This window comes from Triplophysa dalaica, chromosome 21 (genome assembly GCF_015846415.1).
Source record: "Triplophysa dalaica isolate WHDGS20190420 chromosome 21, ASM1584641v1, whole genome shotgun sequence".
Lineage (NCBI taxonomy): Eukaryota > Metazoa > Chordata > Actinopteri > Cypriniformes > Nemacheilidae > Triplophysa > Triplophysa dalaica.
Window position 1 is genome coordinate 61,508 of NC_079562.1, and position 23,493 is coordinate 85,000.

At 39.0% G+C, this 23,493-nt stretch overlaps 1 protein-coding gene across 6 annotated transcripts in view; it reads right to left on the bottom strand.

Annotated features, from left to right (window-relative positions):
- Positions 1 to 23,493, bottom strand: part of il1rapl1b (interleukin 1 receptor accessory protein-like 1b) — a 124,359-nt gene that overhangs the window by 40,195 nt on the left and 60,671 nt on the right. For all 6 annotated transcript variants that reach the window (XM_056735207.1, XM_056735206.1, XM_056735211.1 and 3 more), the window contains 2 exons: positions 18,103 to 18,289; positions 17,663 to 17,816 (listed from right to left, as the gene is read on the bottom strand). In XM_056735207.1, the coding sequence (XP_056591185.1) occupies positions 17,663 to 17,816; positions 18,103 to 18,289 (341 nt within the window). The remainder of the gene's footprint in view (positions 1 to 17,662; positions 17,817 to 18,102; positions 18,290 to 23,493) is intronic.

The window sequence follows — 23,493 nt, forward strand, 5'->3', positions numbered from 1 at the left end:
CGAGAACGAACCAGAGCTCCTTGTGTTTTCACCCCCAGAAGGTCAGCTAGCTGGGTTTTCTTGTTTGAGATCATCTCTGTATAACTTTGATTACTTTTTGAATCAGCTAAAATCTGTAATTTAATTATTTCTGCCTCCAAGGCTTTCATAGAACTATTTAATTCTTTGGTGACATTTCGAGTGTACTGTTGGCAAAACTGTTTTATTTGGACCTTTCCAAAATCCCACCATTGCTGTAGGTCTTTAAATGAATCTTGTGTCTTTTTAAACTCTTCCCAAAATACTTTAAATACATCCTTAAAATCCTTACTACACAATAAATTAGTATTGAAGTGCCAGTATGCACTGTGTGGTTTAATTTGATTTAAGAAGAAAAACCCCAACACCATATGATGATCAGAAAAACTGACCGGTGAAATGACACAACTTTTAAAAATACCCAACTGATGTTTGAAAACATAAAAACGATCTAACCTGGCAAGAGATATAACATTGTCACGAGTATGAGCCCATGTATACTGTCTCTGACCGTCATGAAAATGCCTCCAAATATCACAAAGATCATTTATTTTTACCATCTTAGTAAGACGTTCACGTGAAGGCATATGAGGCTCAATGTGATTTCTGTCAATATTTTCTTCAGTACAATTAAAATCTCCTCCTAAAAATAAATAATCTTCAGTACTGCATCCTTGCAAAGTTGAACTGAGTGCATCTAAAAACACCAATCTTTCCATTGCTGACGTTGGAGCATAAACACAAACAAAAACAAAGGCATATTTTTCAAAAATAGCTCTTATTTTTAACAATCTTCCTTTCACAATCTCATCAACTTGATAAGAGACAGGACTAAAACTCTTAGTGAACAATATACCCACTCCACCACTAAGTGTGGTATTATGACTAAGGACAGAAATGCCATCCCACTCCTGCATCCAATCAGCAGCATTTCCAACATCACTGTGTGTCTCTTGAATAAAAGTAACATCTATTTTTTTCTGTTTAATAACTTCAAACAATTCAGCTCTTTTTTTGCCATTTCTAGCACCATTCACATTCAATGATGCAATACACACTTCAATCATGCTTAAAAACAAAAATAAAATCAAACTATGATTCATAATCATGGATTTAAACTTTCTCACTGCCATCATTTAAATTCACGTTGAGTTTCCGCACTATTTTCTTTAAACGATACACCTCCTTGTTTGAAAAAAAGCTTTCAGTCATAAAATTCTTTGCTTTTTCCACAAACTGTCCTACATCTGGGAAGTACTCATTGACTAAAACCCCCCTCTTATTCTTAGTTGACTGAAGGAACAGTTTAATATCATCTACATCGTAGTTGCGGCTGGAAAACTCGCTTTGTGACAAAGTAACACTCGAGTCAGACTCACTGTCACTCTCTGAATCAATCTGACCAGTAACATCTTCAAGGTCTATTTTCTTTTGTTGTCTATACTCGTGAGCTTTATCTATCTTCTTCCTTTTTAATGGCACTTTAAACACCGTTTGTTCTGAAACACTTTCATTAGGCCTACCGTCAACCTCCCGAACATCCCCCATAACAACTTCCAAAACTCTTGTATCGCTTGACTCACCTTTGTCTTCCTCGGTTTCAACATTTGTTTCACTTTCGATTTCCTCCTCCACTGAAACCAAAGTATCCTTCGACGTCCCAGCGCTTTGAGCTCCATCAGGATTGCTCGCGCGCGTCACCGCCGATTCCGCCACCGCTGATTCCGCCTCGGCCTCACCGGCTTTACCGGCCTCGGCGGCATTACCGACCTCGGCCTCACCGGCTTTACCGGCCTCGGCGGCATTACCGGCCTCGGCCTCACCGGCTTTACCGGCCTCGGCGGCATTACCGGCCTCGGCCTCACCGGCTTTACCGGTCTCACCGGCCGGCTGATCAGTAACGTTAGCTGCACCTTCCGCGTCAGCTGAACGAATGTTGTCTTCCACTTGTTTGCTGGGACAAGCTCGGATCAAGTGGCCGACTTTACCACAGCCGAAGCATTTGATCTTATCCGTGGTGATGAAAACCACATAATCAAAATCATCCACTCGGAAATTCAGCTTAAGGTCTAGATCAGCGTCGTTGTTTACAACCATGTAAACGGAACGTCTAAAAGACACAACATGTTTCAGTAAAGGAGAAACGCGGCCAATTGGAATTTTTTTAATCGAGGAGACCAATTTTCCATAGCGAGATAGTGCTTGTGTTAAAACAACATCACTAATAAACGGCGGGACATTCGAGAGTGTGACTCTTTTAGACGGTAACGAAATTGGCAAAACGGGCGTGAGAACACCGTCGATACTAATTCCCGTCTGAACTATTTCGTTTGCTTTTTCTATTGTATTAAAAAAGATGACAATAGCGCTGTTCATCCTAGAGGCAGACATTATATTCTCATGTCCCACAACTTCCCCCACAGCCAAACAACAACTCTCAACACTCACTGTAGACGCCACTTTTACTCCATGACGACGTGTAAGTGAACTCAAACCCTGTGCACCTGGAACCGCCATGTTCCTCACACACCCAAAAACACCCACCCCCTACAAACCAAAATAAAAAAACCTAAACCTACCAAAACAAAAAAAGAAAGAAAAGAAAGAAAGAAAGAGGAAAAAGAAAAACAAGCACGAATCACGCTCACACTCAGCTCGCAACGCTTCACTCACTCCCAGCATGCACTCCGACAGAGAGAGAGAGAGAGAGAGAGATAGATAGATAGATAGATAGATAGATAGATAGAGAGAGACAGAGAGAGAGAGAGAGACAGAGAGAGAGAGAGAGAGACAGAGAGAGAAAGAGAGAGAGACAGAGAGAGAGAGAGAAAGAGAGAGAGAGACAGAGAGAGAGAGACAGAGAGAGAGACAGAGAGAGAGAGAGAGAGACAGAGTGAGACAGAGAGAGAGAGAGAGAGAGAGAGAGAGACAGAGAGAGAGAGAGAGAGTGAGAGACAGAGAGAGAGAGACAGAGAGAGAGAGAGAGAGAGAGAGAGAGAGAGAGAGAGAGAGACAGAGAGAGAGAGAGAGAGACAGAGAGAGAGAGAGAGAGAGAGAGAGAGAGACAGAGACAGAGAGAGAGACAGAGAGAGAGAGAGACAGAGATAGAGAGAGAGAGAGAGAGAGAGAGAGAGAGAGAGAGAGAGAGAGAGACAGAGAGAGAGGTTGAACAGATCTTTATTGTTACATTAAATCCAGGATTACAACAGTAGTATTACCTGTATCATTTTATCTCAAAAAAAAGAAATTCAATAAAAAAATTAAAACGTAAAAAATAGATCTGCATCATCAATAACACATAAAACCTCATTTATGCCCCAAATTTGTAAAAAACTTTCAGCATTATTGATCAGCTTATAATATGAAAATTCAATTTTTATCCTTCCTTTTACCATATACTTAAACATCATTTCTACATCTGTTGAGCCACTTTCAAGCTCCTTATTTTTCCTGGTTTTCCACATTGCAAGCTTCGCTGTACCAATTAAATAATTTAATAAACACAGTTTTCCTCTATCAAGCACTTTGTATTTGAGTCCCCCAATAAAAACTTTTTGGGAAAACTCCTCATTAAAGCCCTGAAACCAACCATCAAGCAACTCGAAAAGACCTCCAAGCCTCAAACATCTTAAAAACAGATGTTCTATGGTTTCTTCAACATTACAAAAACTACAATCCCTCCCCATTGCTGGATTTAGGCGTGCTACATGCCTGTTCGTAGCTATCGCCCTGTGGATAAGCCTCCACTGCAGATCGGCTGTCCGCTTCTCGATGGGAGGCTTATACAGGACTCTCCACCTATCCCCAACTAGGAAGTCTGGCTCCATTGTCTCTGTCCACTTTGAGAACTCTGCCGGCTGAGTAAGTCCATATGAACAACTTTCACTGTAACATACAGCAATGCTTCTTTTGTTGCATCTTCAAACTCTCCCAGCTGTGGCGTTTTAAAAGTCAGTATAGATCCTTCAAGCTCTTCTTGTTCTTCACTGACAGCAGGACTGATTTTCAACTTTGGAAAACCTCCTTTCCGCTGTTGTACATTCCCCCCAGCAACGAGGTTTCTGTAACTGCTCGGCAAAGCAGCGAAAATCTCATCTCTCAATTTTGAAGCAATTCTTATTGAGCACAAACCAGACAGTTCTTTAAAAGTGTCCACTGAACTCCATCTGCCATTGTCCAGTAAATGTCCCAGTTTGGTGACTCCATTCTTTACAAGAGTTCTCCGAATGCTTACTGATGATAAAAAACGGGTCTGAATCAACGGATTATGAAAGAGTGGTTCTTCATTAATCCAGTCCTCAAGCTCATTCAAGTTTCTCTCCACCTTTAAGACCTTAGTCCAAGCCTGCAACATTGATTTGTAGAAAGAAGAGAGATTGTCCATTCTCACCCCATCCATTTTTAATAAAAACAAGTGTTTGTCAAGTCCAAAACTCTCAACCTTCTGCAGGAATGCACATGCCGTCGGTGTCCACGCTAAATCTTCTTGATAGAGAAATTTCTGCACAGCTTGCAGCCTGAAAGCGACAATTCGACTCTTTACGTCCACCAGTCCTTGACCACCTTCATGTACCGGTAAGTAGAGCACTGCAGCCCGAGTCCAGTGTTCACCACTCCAGAAAAAATCAACGATTTTTCTCTGTATGTTACAAATGAGTTCACTTGGTGGTTCCAGGACAGTAACTTTGTGCCAAAGCGTAGACGCTGCCAGATTGTTTGCCACCAGAACCCTTCCTCTGTAGGATAAATGTGGTAATAGCCATTTCCATTTAGACAATCGAGTCACTACCTTCTCCAGCATTCCCTCCCAATTCTTCATCTTAAAACTTTCCTTTCCTAAAAAAACACCTAACACTTTTATGCCCTCCCTCCCCCAAATTAGTCCTCCTGGAAGTTTCGGGGGTCCAGTGTCGCTCCACTGGCCAATGATAAACCCCTCACTTTTCTCCCAGCCATCTCGTATTGCCTAATACTTGTTTCCAAAGCTATTACATCATTTTGTCCTGAAATACACACAGTTACATCATCGGCATAAGCGGACATACACACCTTGAAAGTTTCTTTTACACCTCTAATTGAAAAACCACCCAAACCTCTCCTTAATTTACATAGCAGGGGCTCGATTACGAGACTATATAATTGCCCAGAAAGGGGACAACCCTGGCGAATTCCTCGAGTGACCGCTACTGGTGCACTTATTCCCCCACCAACCTTGATTAACATTGATACATCAAAGTATAACAATTTAACATAAGAAATAAATTGATCGCCGATTCCAAAACCCTTTAACACATTAAAAAGATAGTCATGGTCTACCCTATCAAATGCTTTTTCCTGGTCTAATGACAAGACACCCAAATTAGAATTATTAATAAAACCACAATCAATCACATCTCTTAGAAAAAACTAATTGTCCATTATTGATCGGTTCGGTACACAATATGTCTGATCTTTATGTATCAACAAGTTTAAAACATTTTTAAGCCTATTTGCAATAGATTTTGAAACTATTTTATAGTCTAGACATAACAAGGATACTGGCCTCCAATTCTTTAAAAATCCTAAATCTCCTTTTTTTGGTAACAGCGAAATTACTGCCCTCCTACAACTAACAGGAAGTACTTTATTTTCCAAACATTCTACTACAACCTCATAAAAATCTTCTCCTAGTATTCCCCAGAAATGTTTATAAAACTCAGCTGTTAACCCATCTATTCCTGGAGAACGCCCATAGACAACTGCTGCACTGCTTCCGTTAACTCTCCATATGTAATTATGGCATCCAAGGCTTTACTTTTTCCTTTCCCCAACTGTGGTAAATCCTTCAGTAAATCTTTTGCACTGTCTGGATCACATTCCTCAGCACTATACAACACAGAATAAAAGTCCATCGCCAACTTCCTCATTTCAGCTGGATTTGTTATTATATTTCCATTTTGGCAACGAAGATGATGCATCTGTTTATACTGAACAGTCTTTTTTTCCAGATTAAAAAAATATGAAGTTGGGGCATCCATGTCTTTGATGGAACAAATCCTTGATCTTATAAGTGCCCCTTTCACTTGTTCTTGTAGCAAAAGTCCAAGTTCCTTCTTTTTCTTTTTTAAAAATGTGCCATTGTCCTGTGCTCTTTCATTTTTTGTCAAGTCCTCTTCCAGACACTCAATTTCCTTTTGCAAACTTTGTATAGTTTTTTTCATATTCATAAAATTACAATAGGAAACATTTTGACAAAACTCTTTAATTTGCACCTTACCCACATCCCACCATTGACTAAGGTTTTCAAACTCACATTTTCTTTCTTTCCATTTCTCCCAAAACAACTTAAAACTATCACAAAAGAATGATTCTTTTAGCATTTTTTCATTGAAATGCCAATAATACCTTGGTTTTGAAGTTTTCTTTATATTGAAATCAAACATAATTAAATGATGATCAGAAAACCCATTCGGCAACACTGATGCACTCATTACCCTATTTTCTACCATCTTACTTAAATAGAACCTGTCCAGTCTAGCCCCACTAACCGTATTTTCTACAACTTTAATCCATGTATACCGTCTCACTCCAATATTCCTCCTCCTCCATACATCAATTAAATCATGCTTTCCCATTATATAAGATAATAGTTCACTAGAGTGACTATGTGGCTCTTCACCATTCCTATCAATTACAAAATTAATAGTACAGTTCCAGTCCCCTCCTAACATTAACCAAGTGTCATCATCAAATTTTGAAGTGCTTTATCTAATTGATCAAATACTCTTACTCTTTCCATTCCATTATTTGGGGCATACACATTCACTAGAACAAAAACATTTTCTCCATACTTTATTTTTAGTAATAATACTCTTCCTTTTTCAATTTCTTCAGTATGTAAAATGTTTATATTCAACCCTTTTTTTTAAAGTATAGCTACTCCCGCACTATTATTTGTCCCATGACTTACTGCCAATTTCCCTTCCCACCATCTATTCCACTCAATTTCATTTTCCTCATTGCTATGAGTCTCTTGCAAAAACATAATATCGAGACGATTTAAATTTAAAAACTCAGATATCACTGCTAATTTATCCCTATCTCTTCCTCCATTTATATTTAAAGAGCCCACTCTTAAGTTTTCCATTGATAGGTTAGAAAATAAAGTGGACAGAGACAGAAAGAGAGAAGTACAGCACATCAAAAGAGTCACCCAGTGCATTTTTGCCATTACTTTTAAAAAAAAAGAGACGCCCCTTTATTTTTCCTCAATTTTGTAATTAATTTCTTTAATCTAAACCTCTTTTGTTTACTCAGTGCATCATAACTTGCTGTACGCTGAAGTGCTTTCACTGAAAAAACAAATTTTTCGACATCTGGGAAAAAATCTCTCACCTCTACCACTTTACCAAATGTCGTGTCTAAAAAACCATTAATCTCATCCAAAGAGTACGTCTCCTCCATATTCTGAGAACCGATCTCAGAAATATCCGAAAGAGTATCCTCATCCCTTAGTTCCTCCTCTCCAACCATCTCAGGACAAACCAGCAACTCGTTCGCCTCCATATTAACCACTTCGTTCATCTGAACCTCCTCACTTTCCTTATATACTGATCCAAGAGCTTCCTTAAGTTCCTCTGCAGTCCTGTCAAAAATCATTTTTTCTTGTTCTACACCACTACAGGGTGCCACAACACTTCCATCACTTTCTTTTGTTTCATTTCGAACCAATTGCTCCCCATTAGATTAATTTCTTGCCTCTGAAACAACAGCAGGGATTATTTTAGGAGACATTTGCATTCGATTAGATTCACTGGCCTCTGAATCCACATTCAGTGTGATATTATCAACACCACTAGCGTTACTGCCAGCCTTATGTGGACATTTAGACCTTTTATGTCCTACATCTCCACATTCAAAACACTTTAAACTCCCTGTACTGGCATATACCATATATGTCTTCCCTTCATGTGCAACTCTAAAAGACACGTCTAATTCAGGTTCTTTCAGAAACATTACTGCCTGTCTCCTAAATGACATGACTTGCCGTACGATAAAAGTGCACGCTCTATTTCATCATCAGGGATAAATGGAGGAATGTTCGAAATAATTACCTTTCGAGTCGGATTAACTAACGGAGAAACAACAACAAACAGTCCACTTACCGAAATTCCGCTGCTTACAAGACGGTTAACCAAATTTTCCTCCTTTAGGAAAACCACAACAGCTCTGTTCATTCTTGAAGCTGACGAGATGTTCTTGTATCCAACTTGTTCTCCAATTGATAGTAAAACTTCCTCCACCGCCACGCTCGATTCAACCTCGCACCTGACACCATGACGGAGCGATGGCGGCGCTTCTCCGCCCTCAGGCCGAGATGCCATCACAACTCCGTCAACAATCCTCCCTGCGCCGAGGCGCCAAATAAATAATTAAAACCTTTTCTTCTTAGTTCTCAATCTTAAACAACCCTCATAGGTCGTAAGAAATAAATAAAGAAAAATTAGCTACAGCAGAAACCCCACTTTCACCCTCTACTCGTGAACGCTCTCACACGCACCCAAACACTCCAGAGACAGAGAGAGAGAGAGAGAGAGAGAGAGAGACACAGAGAGAGAGAGAGAGAGAGAGAGAGAGAGAGAGAGAGAGACAGAGAGAAAGAGAGAGAGACAGAGAGAAAGAGAGAGAGACAGAGAGAGAGAGAGAGACAGAGAGAGAGACAGAGAGAGAGAGACAGAGACTTTGATTCCAAATGTATTATCCCCTGCCCCCCTTCTGCTACAGGAAGATAAAGAACACCTGGAGGGAGCCAATGACAGCCATCCCAAAAAAATTGTACAAATGCTTTTTGAACACTAGAAACTAATTCCTTGGGGGGATCTAGTACGGTGAATTTGTGCCATAACATTGAAGCTGCTAGATTATTGATAACCAAACATCTCCCTCTAAAGGAGAGATGTGGTAGAATCCATCTCCACTTCTGAATTCTAAGAATTACCTTGTCTCCTAACCCTTCCCAGTTCTTTTCGGTATAATTTTTTGTCCCAAAAAATAAGCCAAGGATTTTAAAACCATCTCTGGCCCATTTGCATTGCTTCGGCAGCCTAGGAGGTCCAGTATCTAGCCAGTCACCCAACAGAAAAGACCCACATTTCTCCCAATTAACACGTGCAGATGATGCTTGTTGATATTTGTTTAAGGAAGAAATACATTTTGTAACATCTTCAGTGTCTTTTATAACTATAGTTACATCATCAGCATACGCTGTAAGTTTGACTGATACTTCACTGGGCCCCCCTGGGATATTAAGACCACTTAGCTCCCTCCTAAGTGAGACCAGTAAAGGTTCAATCGAAATTGCATAAAGAAGGCCAGAAAGAGGACATCCCTGCCTTATACCCCTGGTTACAGAGAAGGGCCTAGTTAACGACCCATTTATCTTCAGCATACTATAAATGTCGTTGTATAATAATTTAATGAGGGATACAAAATATGGACCGAAACCAAAGGCTTCCAGAGTTTTAAATAAATATTGGTGATCAACCCTGTCGAACGCTTTTTCCTGATCTAATGAAAAAAAACCAATATCCAAATTGTGCAGTTTTGCCACTGTAATCATATCCCTCATCAAGAACAGGTTATCAAATATTGTCCTTTTGGGAACACAAAATGTTTGGTCCTTATGAATGACAGATGCCATATGTTTCTTAAGCCTGTTGGTTAAGGACTTAGATAAAATCTTAAAATCAACACATATCAGTGATACTGGACGCCAGTTCTTCAGAGACCCAAGGTCCCCCTTCTTTGGAATCAATGTTAAAATTGCTCTTCGACAACTCAGAGGAAGGGCCCCTTGATTAATACATTCCAGAAAAACTTCATATAAGTCTTGCCCCAGTAGATTCCAAAATGATTTGAAAAATTCTGCGGAAAGCCCATCCAATCCAGGTGACTTCCCAGAACACATTTCTTGAACAGCTTGTGAAATCTCTCCAAAAGTCAAAGGCTCATCCAACTCATTTTGCTCTTCTTCCTTTAATTTGGATAGGTCACATAGAAGTTCGTCAGTTGTGGTGTCATCACACAATTCCGAACTGTATAAATCCTCGTAAAAGGAGAGTGCGTAAGATAGGATTTCCTGTTGATCTGTTATCACACTGCCTCCTGGTATTTTCAACTGATGAAAATTCTTTTGTTCTCTTGGCTTTTTTTCAAGACCAAAGAAGAATGATGTAGGAGCATCCATCTCATTGAGCTGTGCAAATCTAGTCCTTAGAAGGGCTGTTCTTCCACGTTCCTCTAATAAATTCTTTAACAGGAGTTTATCATTTGCTATTGAGTCAATCAAAGTTGAGTTATTGCTGGTACAGTCACTGCTTTGTCCAAGGATATCTTGTGCAAGGGATTTCATCCTTGCTTTGAGCATTCCTGCACTATGTGCAGTGTACTGCTGGCAAAACGACTTGATTTGTGTTTTACCAACATCCCACCATTGACTCAGTAACTGAAAATTACATCTCTCCTCTCTCCAAGCTTTCCAGAAAAGATTAAAGGAGTGAATGAAATTACAGTCCTGCAATAATCTATTATTAAACCGCCAATGTGATTTATAGGATTTAGAAAGAGAAATAGAGACTACAATAGACACATAGTGATGATCTGACAGAAAAGATGGTGAAATCGAACTCTTAAAAAACCTACCCCTACTAGCCTTTTCGACATAAAAGCGATCAAGTCTAGCTCCTGACAGATTATTGGCATTAGCTTTTAACCATGTATATTGTTTGACTCCAGGGAATTCTTCCCTCCACACATCAACTAAACTTTGTTCATTAATTAATTTCTTTAAAGTCCCAGCAGAAGAAGGGTGGGGTTCATCATGATTTCTATCCAAATAAGAGTTAACAGTGCAATTAAAATCTCCGCCTAGTACGACAACATTTCCCTGAGGACACTGTAATAAAGCATCAGAAAGTGTTTTAAAAAATGAGATGCGTTCTTTTCCAACATTTGGTGCGTACACATTAACAAAAGAAAAATGTGTATTGCCAAAAACAATATCAGCTCTCAAAATCCTACCAGGTATTACTTCAACCACATCTGGTTGCATACTAGCACCTGGAGAAAAAAGAATGGCAACACCTGCACTAAGATTTGTACCATGACTTAATTCAATAATGCCTTTCCAATCTCCATACCACTGTGCTTGATTTTGCTGATCTGTATGTGTTTCTTGCAAAAAAATTACATCTGCCTTTTTTAGCCTCAGATAATCAAATAAAGCAACTCTTTTCCTTGTGCATCTACATCCATTAACATTAAAGGTCCCAATGTTTAAGGTTGCCATGACAAAAGGTAAAAGAATGCAAAAAAAATAGTACATCACTTTAGTATACATGACTTTATTAATATTTCTTATGACGTGTGTCTTAATCCTTTTCTAATAACACTGACATGTTTCCTTAATCTATATCTTTCAGGCTGAGCAAGCTCATCCATAGAAGCTTTTTTTAAAGCCCTAGTGGAAGAATCAACAAACAGTTGTAAATCAGGGAAATACTTCTCAAGATTTGGTCTTCGCTGATTAAAAGTATCATCGAGAAAATCATTGATCTGTTTTACTGTATAATAAGGTGGTTTCATTTCAGAGCACCTTTTTTTTCCTGCAGTACTTTCTTGGGAACTGACATCAGTGAAATAATCGCCAACATCATATTCCTCACTGTCCGAATTCATATCTACAGACTGAGCCTCACCTCCCTCAAATAGCTGATCCACATCAACCTGTTCCAGGCCAACCGATGCATTCGAGTCCCGAGACTCTCCGACTCTTACTATCCTGTCGGGCTCCGTGGTGCGCTCTTCGCTGTTTCCAGCAGCAGTGGTCTCAGACACACCGCTAACATTAGCGCATTCATTAGTGTTCAGTGAACACTCTTCCGCATTCTCAGTATTACTGATCAATGCATCTTCTTTCAGATTGTCATCAGTTTTATCACTGCCCTCTTGGTTATCATTTTCAGTGGCCGGTGCTACCTGCTCCGAAGGTGTTTTAGGCTCGGTCTCAGTATTATTTTGTTTAGTCGGCTTATTTTTATTGCAATTCAATTTTGTATGTCCAAAGACCCCACAAGAGAAGCATTTCATTGATTCAGTACTGATAAAAATTGTGTAATCTTTACCTTCCATCGTCAATTTTGCAGATAAATCTAAATATTGCATGTCAGCATTCAAAATCATAGAAGTTTGGCGTCTAAAGGACATAATATGTTTTAAATCTGGATTTTTAACACCAAGAGGGATCATTTTGATCGGCATCATAATTTTACCATAACGGCTAAGCAATCGCTCGAGGGAATCATTTGAAATAAACGGGGGCACATTGGAAAGAGTTACCCTCTTTGAAGGGCTTGACAGCGGCAAAACAGGCAAAAAAATATCCCCAACAGATAAGCCAACTTCCACTAAATGGTTAACCATGGACTCTTCTTTCACAAACACAACGACAGCTTTGTTCATTCTAGATGCAGACAGAATGTTCCGAGCACCTATTTCGCTACTAATAGCAGCCAAACAGTCCTCGACAGTGATTTTTTCATCCGATAAACATTTAAAACCATGCCGGGCTGTTAAAGTCGCGAACCCATCAGAGTCTACCGGCATTTTCGCGAACCCCAACTAACTACGAGTGGAAAAAAAAAACTACTCTACGCTAAATTTTCAAAATAATAGAAAAAGAAAGAGAGAAAAACTCACTCAAACAAGCCGCCACTCGCTCAAACGCTCACGCGTTCCTCTCAGACGCTCCGCACATGCGCACACACACAGACAGAGAGAGAGAGAGAGAGAGAGAGATGTTTGTTGTTATTGTGAGTACTTATTGTATGTAAAATGCTTTGGCAACATTGTTAGTAGTACACACAATCATGCCAATAAAGAACCTTGAAAAGGACCAGAAAAGAACTGAGAAAGGTCCTACTGTATAAAACATCACACTTAAGTGTTGTGTCTCACTTTAACGGTTAGTTCACCCAAAACTGAATGAATGATTCACATGCACTGTGTTGTGTTTTAACTTTTCTGTTTTTCCTGTTTGCCCCCGTAAAGCTGCTTTGGAACAATGCACATTGTGAAAAGCGCTATATAAATAAACTTGAAGTGAATTGAGATCCCAAAATCTGAAAAATGGTTGGTTATTTCGTTATTTGTTTATAAATGTAATACCAAAAAACAAATAACAAATAACGGGTCATTTTTCGTACTTTTGATTTAATGCTCAGATCAAAAATAGGAAATGAAATAAAGGGGGCACGACCGATTTTGATTTTTGATATTTAATTTGTTCGAATTGCGTGAACCGGAAGTTATCTTCGTGTGTGTGTGTGTGTGTTGCACTTGGAAGTTTGCCGAAATTGCAAAAAGTTAAAAGAAGCCTGAAAAAGCTCAATCTTGCAGTGATTGACTCAGTATTTTTTTTAGTGATTTCCTATCGACACCATGGCCGCACTGGAATCATATGCTGATTTATTTAAAGATTTATTTGAAACTGTCAAGACACATAAAGAGATTTCCACTACGCTGCAGAAGATGGGTATCCATATGGGGTTATTTTAATGACAAATGTCGCGAGCGCATTATTACAAGGCAAGAGCGCATTCTTGTAATACGAGCGCGCCAATCTCTACGCTCGCACGCCGATTTCCTTTGCTCATGCACAGAACTGGACGCGCTCTTTCAATTATACGCTGCTCTCTTATGAATTGTCTCCTGTCGCTCAGTGAGTGTGTGCGCACTCAAAATGCGTGCCGTGCGTCCACGCATCCAGTGGTACCATGCACTGGGTTTTCTGTTTTTCTCCTGTAAAGCTGCTTTTGAACAATGCACATTGTAAAAAGCACAATTTAAATAAAAGTGAATTGATTGACAGAATTTTCTCAAACTACATTTATTCGAGGGCCAGATTCCAAAAGTATAAATAGGATGCGGGCCAGTTTTTTACCATATCCTCGTTTCTTCTTTTCTATTTCTATAATTTATTGCATTTTGTTCCTTTTATAATGTTTTTGTTGCTGTTACTTATAGGTCATATATTGAAACATGCAAACAGATATTGCATTCAGTATTTCTGCCTTTTCAGGATATTTAATTAAAAGGGATATTGTCTTTTTAATTTAATTTTATATTCCTTGAATATTTAAAATTGTTATTAGTTTACTCATCCCCAGTACTTCAAAGATGTGGGTGGCATTGTTTTTTTTAAGAAGATATTTATGAATATATTTGGTTGAATGAATGAAAAGTCAAAAACGCTAATACATTCAACACACAAGTAATCTCTGCCCTTGTGACGTTAAACTGCCGTTTTATAAAGCCAATCAATTGATCTTTGCAAAAAAAATGAACGCTATTATTGCATCTTTGGGTAGATCCTTTATAGTGCGAGTTCTGGAGGGAGATGAACAGCTGTTTTTTCTCAACTTAGCCATTTAAATCATACATAATGAATGCAGTATTAAAAACAACACAGTTTTCCCTGATCTGAGACAACCGTTCACATGATGTACCCTTCCTCCAGTTATTTCAAGGGTGCAAGACGGGTTTTGGAACGCCACCTATCACGTGCATTAAATGACCGCCTGTGGTTGTGGATTGTCGACTATAACGGATTATTGTCCAAAACGATTATTGTGTGGATTTCATTTCTTAAAGTCTCTCCACTTATTTGATATGTCAAGGCGGGCCACCAGTTGACTAGCCGTGCTTTAAGGTAAAATCTGCATGAAAACTCTCACTTCTGTCTTCATAGGCACATCAAGTCTTCTAACTGAAATGGAACCTGCCACATTTTCCCCAACTGAAGAAATCACAATGCATTCTGGGATTAAATCTGCAAGCACATACATTCAAGTCTTCATGTCTGGAGCGTGTGTGACTAGATAATAGTGTTGTCACGATACTGGAATTTCTAACTTCGATACGATACCTTGAAAAATATCGATACTCGATACCATTTTCGATACCACAGAGAAAAAAACTGCCACAACATTAAGGTGGTAATTTTTTTTATTATTATTTAAAGATAAATATAACATATATAATGTATTATAAAGAGTTATTAAAGGGTAAAATGCATTATAATTCTTCATAATGTGTATTGTAAAGCATTATGTACTGTTGCAGGTCGAGTCTCATCTTCTTTCTGGTGCTACAAGAGAATGCCAAACAAATTTTTTTTGACCACACTTTTAAAATGAACTGAACTATGTAACCAATCTGAGAACTTAAGTTAATGGTAATAGATATTTGTTACATGTATAAACAATTAACAATACTTCAAAAACATATATTACTCTTAGTTAAAAGTTAATTTAAACTAACATTTACTAATACATGTACTAATTCAAATCCAAAGTTCTTTCTGTTCATTTTTTTTTTCATTGGACCAGAGCAAAAATGATCCGTTGTATTTTATTACATACTGTCATCAAAGATTAAAATATACTTTAGCAAATGCATTGCTCGTCGTTCATAAATGTTGGTTAATACATAACATTATTTGATGAACATATTTTAATGCCGGGTTCACATATCACCGATCAACACACGCAAACGTGCGTGCATCACACGCGAAAACAATGCTCACTGGATCGACATGAAGACAAATTACAGAATTGAAGTTAATTAAGCACAAGTTAATTTACATTTGACCACAGTTAAAGTATTTAAAGATTCACAGTTAAAGATTCCTCAGTCGGATTAGATTAACTTTATACGAACTACGGTGAAAAAACGAGACCACACTCATATTACTATATTAGCGGTGTTAGCGCTTTTTGTTAGCACTGCTCTGTAGCAACTCATGCATATTGGCTTGTTTGTGTCCTTCGCCTTTCCATGTTCATTTGCTACATATCCAAAATATTTCCAAATAGCAATCCTGCTGTGTTCTTTCAACCAAAGCCGGTTGCGGAGGCGCCGCACACGCCATATTTATATTCACTTCACTTTTGCTATTTAACCAGAGCGAATGAGACGAGACACATGACAGGCACTGCGGTCACGTGTGGTGTTTGTTAACGCGCCTTTGGAGATAAGTGAAAGTGACAGCTCGGCTAGGATCGGTGTATCGATACTTCGGGAAATTAGTATTGGTATCGTTCAGATATTTCAGTATCGATATTTATCGAAATATCGATATTTTTGACAACACTACTAGATAAGCACTAGTCCTTTCTATTGTGTAAATCTCTGAGCGAGTCTGACCTGAAAATGCTTCTGAGAATCAAGATGGACGATGGTGTGTAAGTAATGAAGAAGCTTTTTAAAACGGCCCTTCATTTGGCACTAATGACTTCTAAATATAACCAAATTCCCTCACACGCTCTCTACGCTCTTCATTTATTTATTTAATAAAAAGCTGCCTGCTAGAGATCACTCTCATCACTGCAAACCAACATAACAGATTCAGATTAACTCTGTCTGAGGGCACGAATGAGGCTGAGAGAGGAGATACAGTACACAACAAACAGACACTGTACAATTGTGTGTGCGCGTGTGTTAAATTGTGTGTTTGTGTTAGATATGAGCTACAGAATTCACATAAACAGGCCAGTACACACACTGGATAACATATGAAGCAAGCCATAGAAGAACATTTCCAAAACTGTTCCTTTGGGAATAATACTTTTCTCATTATAACAGCAATGATGGAAAATAATCTAATCTAACTAATAAATATGAATAATTCTTCTAACCCTAATTTATAATAATGCTGGATATGAAAAGATGTAAATGTGTGGCCAATTTCAAACCTAAACATGTAATTTTACATAAACTGAATCTCTCAAAATCAAAAGTCGAAAAGTCTTTTTTGGGAAAAGCTACAGTACAGATGTTTAGTTCAGTTTACCCCTCCCCCCGGATGTGTCGTATGATTTCAGGAGCAATCGTACAGCTGTATCTATCTTTTATTAATGTGATCAAACTAAACACTCTTCGTAGATATGACGCATACAATACTACTCTATAGTTACTCAAGATTAGTATGAGAATGGCAGAAACCCTGTGTTTTACACCCCCTTTAACAATGAAGTTTTACCGGTGAAAAACATCCAGAAGACTGAAGTCCCTTACACTGAAGCTTCAACGAGCTACGTCACGTGTATTTTACACATGAAGGCGTAAATATTACATCTGTGTTTATTAGTTGCAACTCTTTCTATCCTTTTAAAAAAAGAACAAGAAAAACCTTATCTCGCTATTCTGTGCTAGGCTATACGAGACCAGTTTTACGGTGCTTATGCTTTTTGTTGTCCTTATCTTGTTCCAATTGCTTCCAATGTTTACCTTATCTGCAAGTCGCTTTGGATAAAAGCATCTGCTAAATAGCTAAATGTAAATGGTTCGCTGACAGTGAGCAGGAGAAGATCTACAAACATAAATGAAACATGAGCACGTTATCACTTTTAATGTTGTGTGTGGATTTCTGAAGAACAGCTCAATAGTTACAGTGAAATTCAAGACGACAGGAACAGCTTGTCTCCCTGTTGAAAAAACTACCACAGGACCAGCTTAAACCAGCACTAACCAGCTACCATGCTTCAAAACCTATCAGACCAGCAAATGCTGGTTTTTCAACCGGGATGTTGAGAAGAAGTAATCTTACCGGTCACGGACAGTTCGGTGGTCCTCCTCACCATGAAACTCCCAAACTGTAATTCACAGGTGTAATTCCCCATGTCATCTTCCCTCACGTCTTTAATCGACAGAACCTCGGCCTTCCTGACCACAGTCGGCCTCCAGTGTTTCGGCCGGCACTCCTACACGCACAAACAGAGCTGACCTTAAACTCATAACCTGACCTCAATGATGTCAACAGACAATATTTGACAACGGCTTGAAGATCATCATTTGTCTGCCAAAACATTTAGGACTTCATATTGATGTCCGTACTGTGGGTTAGCAGATCAAGACTATAGTATGAACTGTTCCACAGCAACAGAAGAATGAGTTTCTCCATGTCTCTCTCCATAACAGAAATATTGTCACTATTAGAGTTTTCACTAGTGTGCATGTGACAGATAATGTGTATGAGTCGTGAGTTACCTTGTACCAGGTCAACTCAGGCTCTTTTCCAGGCTGCGTGTAGTCATCTATGTCGGGACAGAGGATGTCTTTACCTTTACTCAGCTCGGCCTTTTCAAAATATCTCATTTTGGAGTTGTAACAGAGACGCGTGTCGTTCTCAGCCACAGTGAGGACCATCGAAACTTTCATACAGAAGGTGGAATTCCTGCAAAACAAACATGCCACATAAGCATCACAGATCATTCAATGTCACGAACAGGCAAATTGGTTGAATTATTTGTAAATATAATGTCCCATATGTTATTAAAAGACATATTTATAATACCTGTTTGTGTAATATTAAACTGCCCCTCTGAAAATGATTTGCAGCATAAGTGTTACAGGGTGTTATAAGTTTTGAACGCTTGTTATATGAAAAAACAACTCTTGGAATGTCTCCACGGGCCAATCAGAATCAAGCATTCAAATGAGCCGTGTAATAAACAGGCACAACCAGCCCCTAACAGGTGTATGAACTGGAAGATGCATGTCTTTTATTATTATTCTGTCTTCTGGGAAACCGTTTTACTGTCATTTTGCTTCTTGTTTAGTCTCATTCATTTCGTTCTAACATCATTTTTTCAAAACACTAAACAAAGAAGTTTCAACTTGACAAAGTTACCAAAACATTTCATTTGTGTCTCAAATTCTCCCATAACACTAGATACGATTTTCACCCGACAAACACACTTATACAGTACAGACCTTAAAACACTAACAACAGGTAACATTATACAGTGTATTTCTTGACAAACGAGAATGACACTGTCTGTGACTCTTGATAGTTTACTGCTGTGTACATTACAGTCCATCCATGTTTATATTACTGAACTTAATGATTCCTACGCTTTCACCTTTTGTATAGATGGTAATGAAATTGAAAGACTAACACTAGACTAACTGCTTTGATAGTATTAGATTTTTTTTAATTAGAATACATTTCAATATGGTCTTACTGTAGAAATGCACACTGGAAAAAATAACTTTCTTACTTAGTATTTTTGTCTTGTTTCCCAGTACAAATGACTAAATATTCCTCAATCAAGATGCATTTTCTTGATGAGCAAAGTCTTGTTTATAGGCAAAAAATATGAAATTCAGTGAATTTGTGCTTAAATCAAGCTAAAAAATCTGCTAACTGGGAAAGAAAAAGGTCAAACTTACTTCAAGATTCTTTTTCTTACCCAATTGGCTGATTTGTTTAAGCAGAAATATATATATTTTTTAATCTAAAAACAAGACAGGTCGTTATACACATCGAGAAATTGCAACTTGATTCAAGAATGTTTTGCCATTTGTACTGGAAAACAAGGCAAAAATACTAAGTAAGGAGTCTTTTTTTGTCCAGTTCATTTTTGTGTTGTGGTTTAACTTTAGGTACGCAGTGTTTGTGCCTTAGTGAGAAAAGACTTCATGTTAATTGAAAGATGTCGTCATTGAATACATTTTGTGCCAAAGAAATGAAAACTGATTCCCACTTGAGCTCCCTTAGACTCAGTTCTGATCACTGTGTGAACACTTGAGTATTAAGAAACGTGTCCTAGCGATTAAAAAAACTGTATGACATTATACTGTACAACAATGGCACTGACAACTGAAATGTGTGTCCTGAAAGAAAAACAGCTGAGAAGCATTCATCTGAGATCTGATCAAAATGTCATATGTCTGTCCACAGAATCCACAGAAAGTGGGTCAAACTATAATCCATGCTATTTTTACACAAATAAACACACGGTTCTGAGTGATGTATTGTGTGAAGGGTTACAGTTTTTGCCCGTTGCTTGAACACATTTTGCAAAACTTCGCTCATTTTACCAAAATCTCTACACACAAGTAAACATGACACAACACTGGGAAATATACCATTCACATCTGTGTCAAATTGAAACTCTACTATCAAAACTTTACATTCCTTTGTCAAAATGTTACTCTGATGACAAAATGACACATACTTGCATCATATGCATACACTTTCAGATCAGGGGGAACACACTAGTCTACTTTATATAAAACACTGCAGTCTTTGATTTTCACTGTTTATTCAGAAGGCATATTTTCAGGAGGCACATTTTCAAACAACCAAAAAAAGGAAATAGACCTACTCAATATTGGACATTGCCATAAAATGAATTCAGATAAAGCAAAAAATGAAATAGAAAAAACACTATACTGTAAACACAGAAAATCATGGCAATTGTGCATACGTGGGCTCATGAATCCTGCCGTCTGTTGGGGTCTGGCCACAGGATCACATCGACATCGCAAGCAATGTCTTCTCGCGCTAGGCACCGGGAAAATATCCCCTTGCATGTCGAAACCATCCATGGATTGCTGTCACCTGAATGTCGCCACAGGCCTGTTCCATTGCCTGCAGAAGAGGGATGCAGGCATGTGGTTGGCGGTCATATACACGCCATCTCCAAGCCGAAAAGAATTCCTCTATAGGGTTTAAAAATGGCAAATAAGGGGGCAAGTATACCACTTCAAACTGATTGTGGTTGGTGAACCAGGCCTGGACAAGAGCAGCACGATGGAAACTGACATTATCCCATACCACCACAAACCTGGGCTGATCTTTTCTGTACAACTATATTATGGAGAGCATCTAGAAATCAGTGGTGGCAATTACCCAATGTGTTTTGTATTTTCCAAATGGCACGAATGAAGTGTTTTATGTAAGAAATAGAGTGTAGTATGGAGGACCAAGTGTGTTGCATAAAGGAGTAAGTGTGTTGCAGAATTGCAACTAGTGTGCAAAGCAGCGCTTTTGTTTACGTTGTGGGTACATGTGTTTGAGGTATGGTAACAAAAGCTTCAAGTTGTGTTACTTTAGTCTAAGCATGGGTCTATAGTGTTCAAGCAACGAGCAAAAACTGTAAGGACATCAGAGGGGAAGTCATCACAGAAGCTGTCACTCACATTCTCTTTCTTATTTCTTCACATTCATTCACAACAAACCAAAGGTGGGCCTGAAGATGTACAAGTGAAACACTGCTGTTACACTCCAGATTTCTGTGTCCACACATACAGTATCTTTCAGCACAATGATGTGCTTTAGTTTTCAGTGTGTGTTTGTGGATGAGTGCACAGTGTGTGAGTGTGCCTGAGTGAATGTGTGTACAGTGTGTGTGTGCGTGTGGGTATTTAGTGTGTGAGTGTATTTAGCCTGTGTACGTGTGTTCAGTGTGTGTGTGTGAGAGTGTATTTAGCCTGTGTATGTGTGTTCAGTGTGAGTGTGTGCGAGTGTATTTAGCCTGTGTGTTCAGTGTATGTGTGCCTATGTGTTTAGTGTGTGCATGTGTCTTCAGTGTATGTGTGTCTATGTGTTTAGTGTGTGCATGTGTGTTCAGTGTATGTGTGCCTATGTGTTTAGTGTGTGCATGTGTGTTCAGTGTGTGTGCCTATGTGTTTAGTGTGTGCATGTGTGTTCAGTGTATGTGTGCCTATGTGTTTAGTGTGTGCATGTGTGTAAAGTGTGAGTGTGCCTATGTGTTTAGTGTGTGCATGTGTGTTCAGTGTGTGTGTGTGACTATGTGTTTAGTGTGTGCATGTGTGTTCATTGTATGTGTGCCTATGTGTTTAGTGTGTGCGTGTGTGTTCAGTGTGTGTGTGTGTGTGTGACTATGTGTTTAGTGTGTGCATGTGTGTTCAGTGTATGTGTGCCTATGTGTTTAGTGTGTGCATGTGTGTTCAGTGTGTGTGCCTATGTGTTTAGTGTGTGCATGTGTGTTCAGTGTATGTGTGCCTATGTGTTTAGTGTGTGCATGTGTGTAAAGTGTGAGTGTGCCTATGTGTTTAGTGTGTGCATGTGTGTTCAGTGTGTGTGTGTGACTATGTGTTTAGTGTGTGCATGTGTGTTCATTGTATGTGTGCCTATGTGTTTAGTGTGTGCGTGTGTGTTCAGTGTGTGTGTGTGTGTGTGACTATGTGTTTAGTGTGTGCATGTGTGTTCAGTGTGTGTGTGTGTGTGTGTGTGTGTGTGACTATGTGTTTAGTGTGTGCATGTGTGTCCAGTGTGTGTGTGCCTATGTGTTTAGTGTGTGCATGTGTGTTCATTGTATGTGTGCCTATGTGTTTAGTGTGTGCGTGTGTGTTCAGTGTGTGTGTGTGTGTGTGTGTGTGTGACTATGTGTTTAGTGTGTGCATGTGTGTTCAGTGTATGTGTGCCTATGTGTTTAGTGTGTGCATGTGTGTTAAGTGTGTGTGTGCCTATGTGTTTAGTGTGTGCATGTGTGTGTGTGTGTGTGTGTGACTATGTGTTTAGTGTGTGCATGTGTGTACAGTGTGTGTGTGACTATGTGTTTAGTGTGTGCATGTGTGTTCAGTGTGTGTGTGTGTGTGTGACTATGTGTTTAGTGTGTGCGTGTGTGTTCAGTGTATGTGTGTGACTATGTGTTTAGTGTGTGCATGTGTGTTCAGCGTGTGTGTGTGTGACTATGTGTTAAGTGTGTGCATGTGTGTTCAGTGTGTGTGTGTGTGACTATGTGTTTAGTATGTGCATGTGTGTCCAGTGTGTGTGTGTGTGACTATGTGTTTAGTGTGTGCATGTGTGTTCAGTGTATGTATGCCTATGTGTTTAGTGTGTGCATGTGTGTTCAGTGTATGTATGCCTCTGTGTTTAGTGTGTGCATGTGTGTTCAGTGTGTGTGTGTGTGTGTGCCTATGTGTTTAGTGTGTGCATGTGTGTTCAGTGTATGTGTGCCTATGTGTTTAGTGTGTGCGTGTGTGTTCAGTGTGTGTGTGTGTGTGTGTGACTATGTGTTTAGTGTGTGCATGTTTGTTCAGTGTATGTGTGCCTATGTGTTTAGTGTGTGCATGTGTGTTCAGTGTGCGTGTGCCTATGTGTTTAGTGTGTGCATGTGTGTTCAGTGTATGTGTGCCTATGTGTTTAGTGTGTGCATGTGTGTTCGGTGTGTATGTGCCTATGTATTTAGTGTGTGCATGTGTGTTCAGTATGTGTATGCATGTGTATTTAGCGTGTAGATGTGTTTTCAGTTGTTTATTTAGTAGGTTCAGTGTGTGTGTGCATGTGTATTTAGCGTGTGCATGTGTGTTCAGTGTGTGTATTTAGTAGGTTCAGTGTGTGTGTGCATGTGTATTTAGCGTGTGCATGTGTGTTCAGTGTGTGTATTTAGTAGGTTCAGTGTGTGTGTGCATGTGTATTAAGCGTGTAGATGTGTGTTCAGTGTTTGTGTGTGCATTTGTATTTAGTGTGATCATGTGTGTTCAGTGTGTGTGTGTGTATTAAGCGTGTACATGTGTGTTCAGTGTGTGTGTGTGCATGTGTATTTAGTGTGTTCATTTGTGTTCAGTGTGTGTGTGTGTGTTTTAAGCGTGTGCATGTGTGTTCAGTGTGTGTGTGTGCATGTG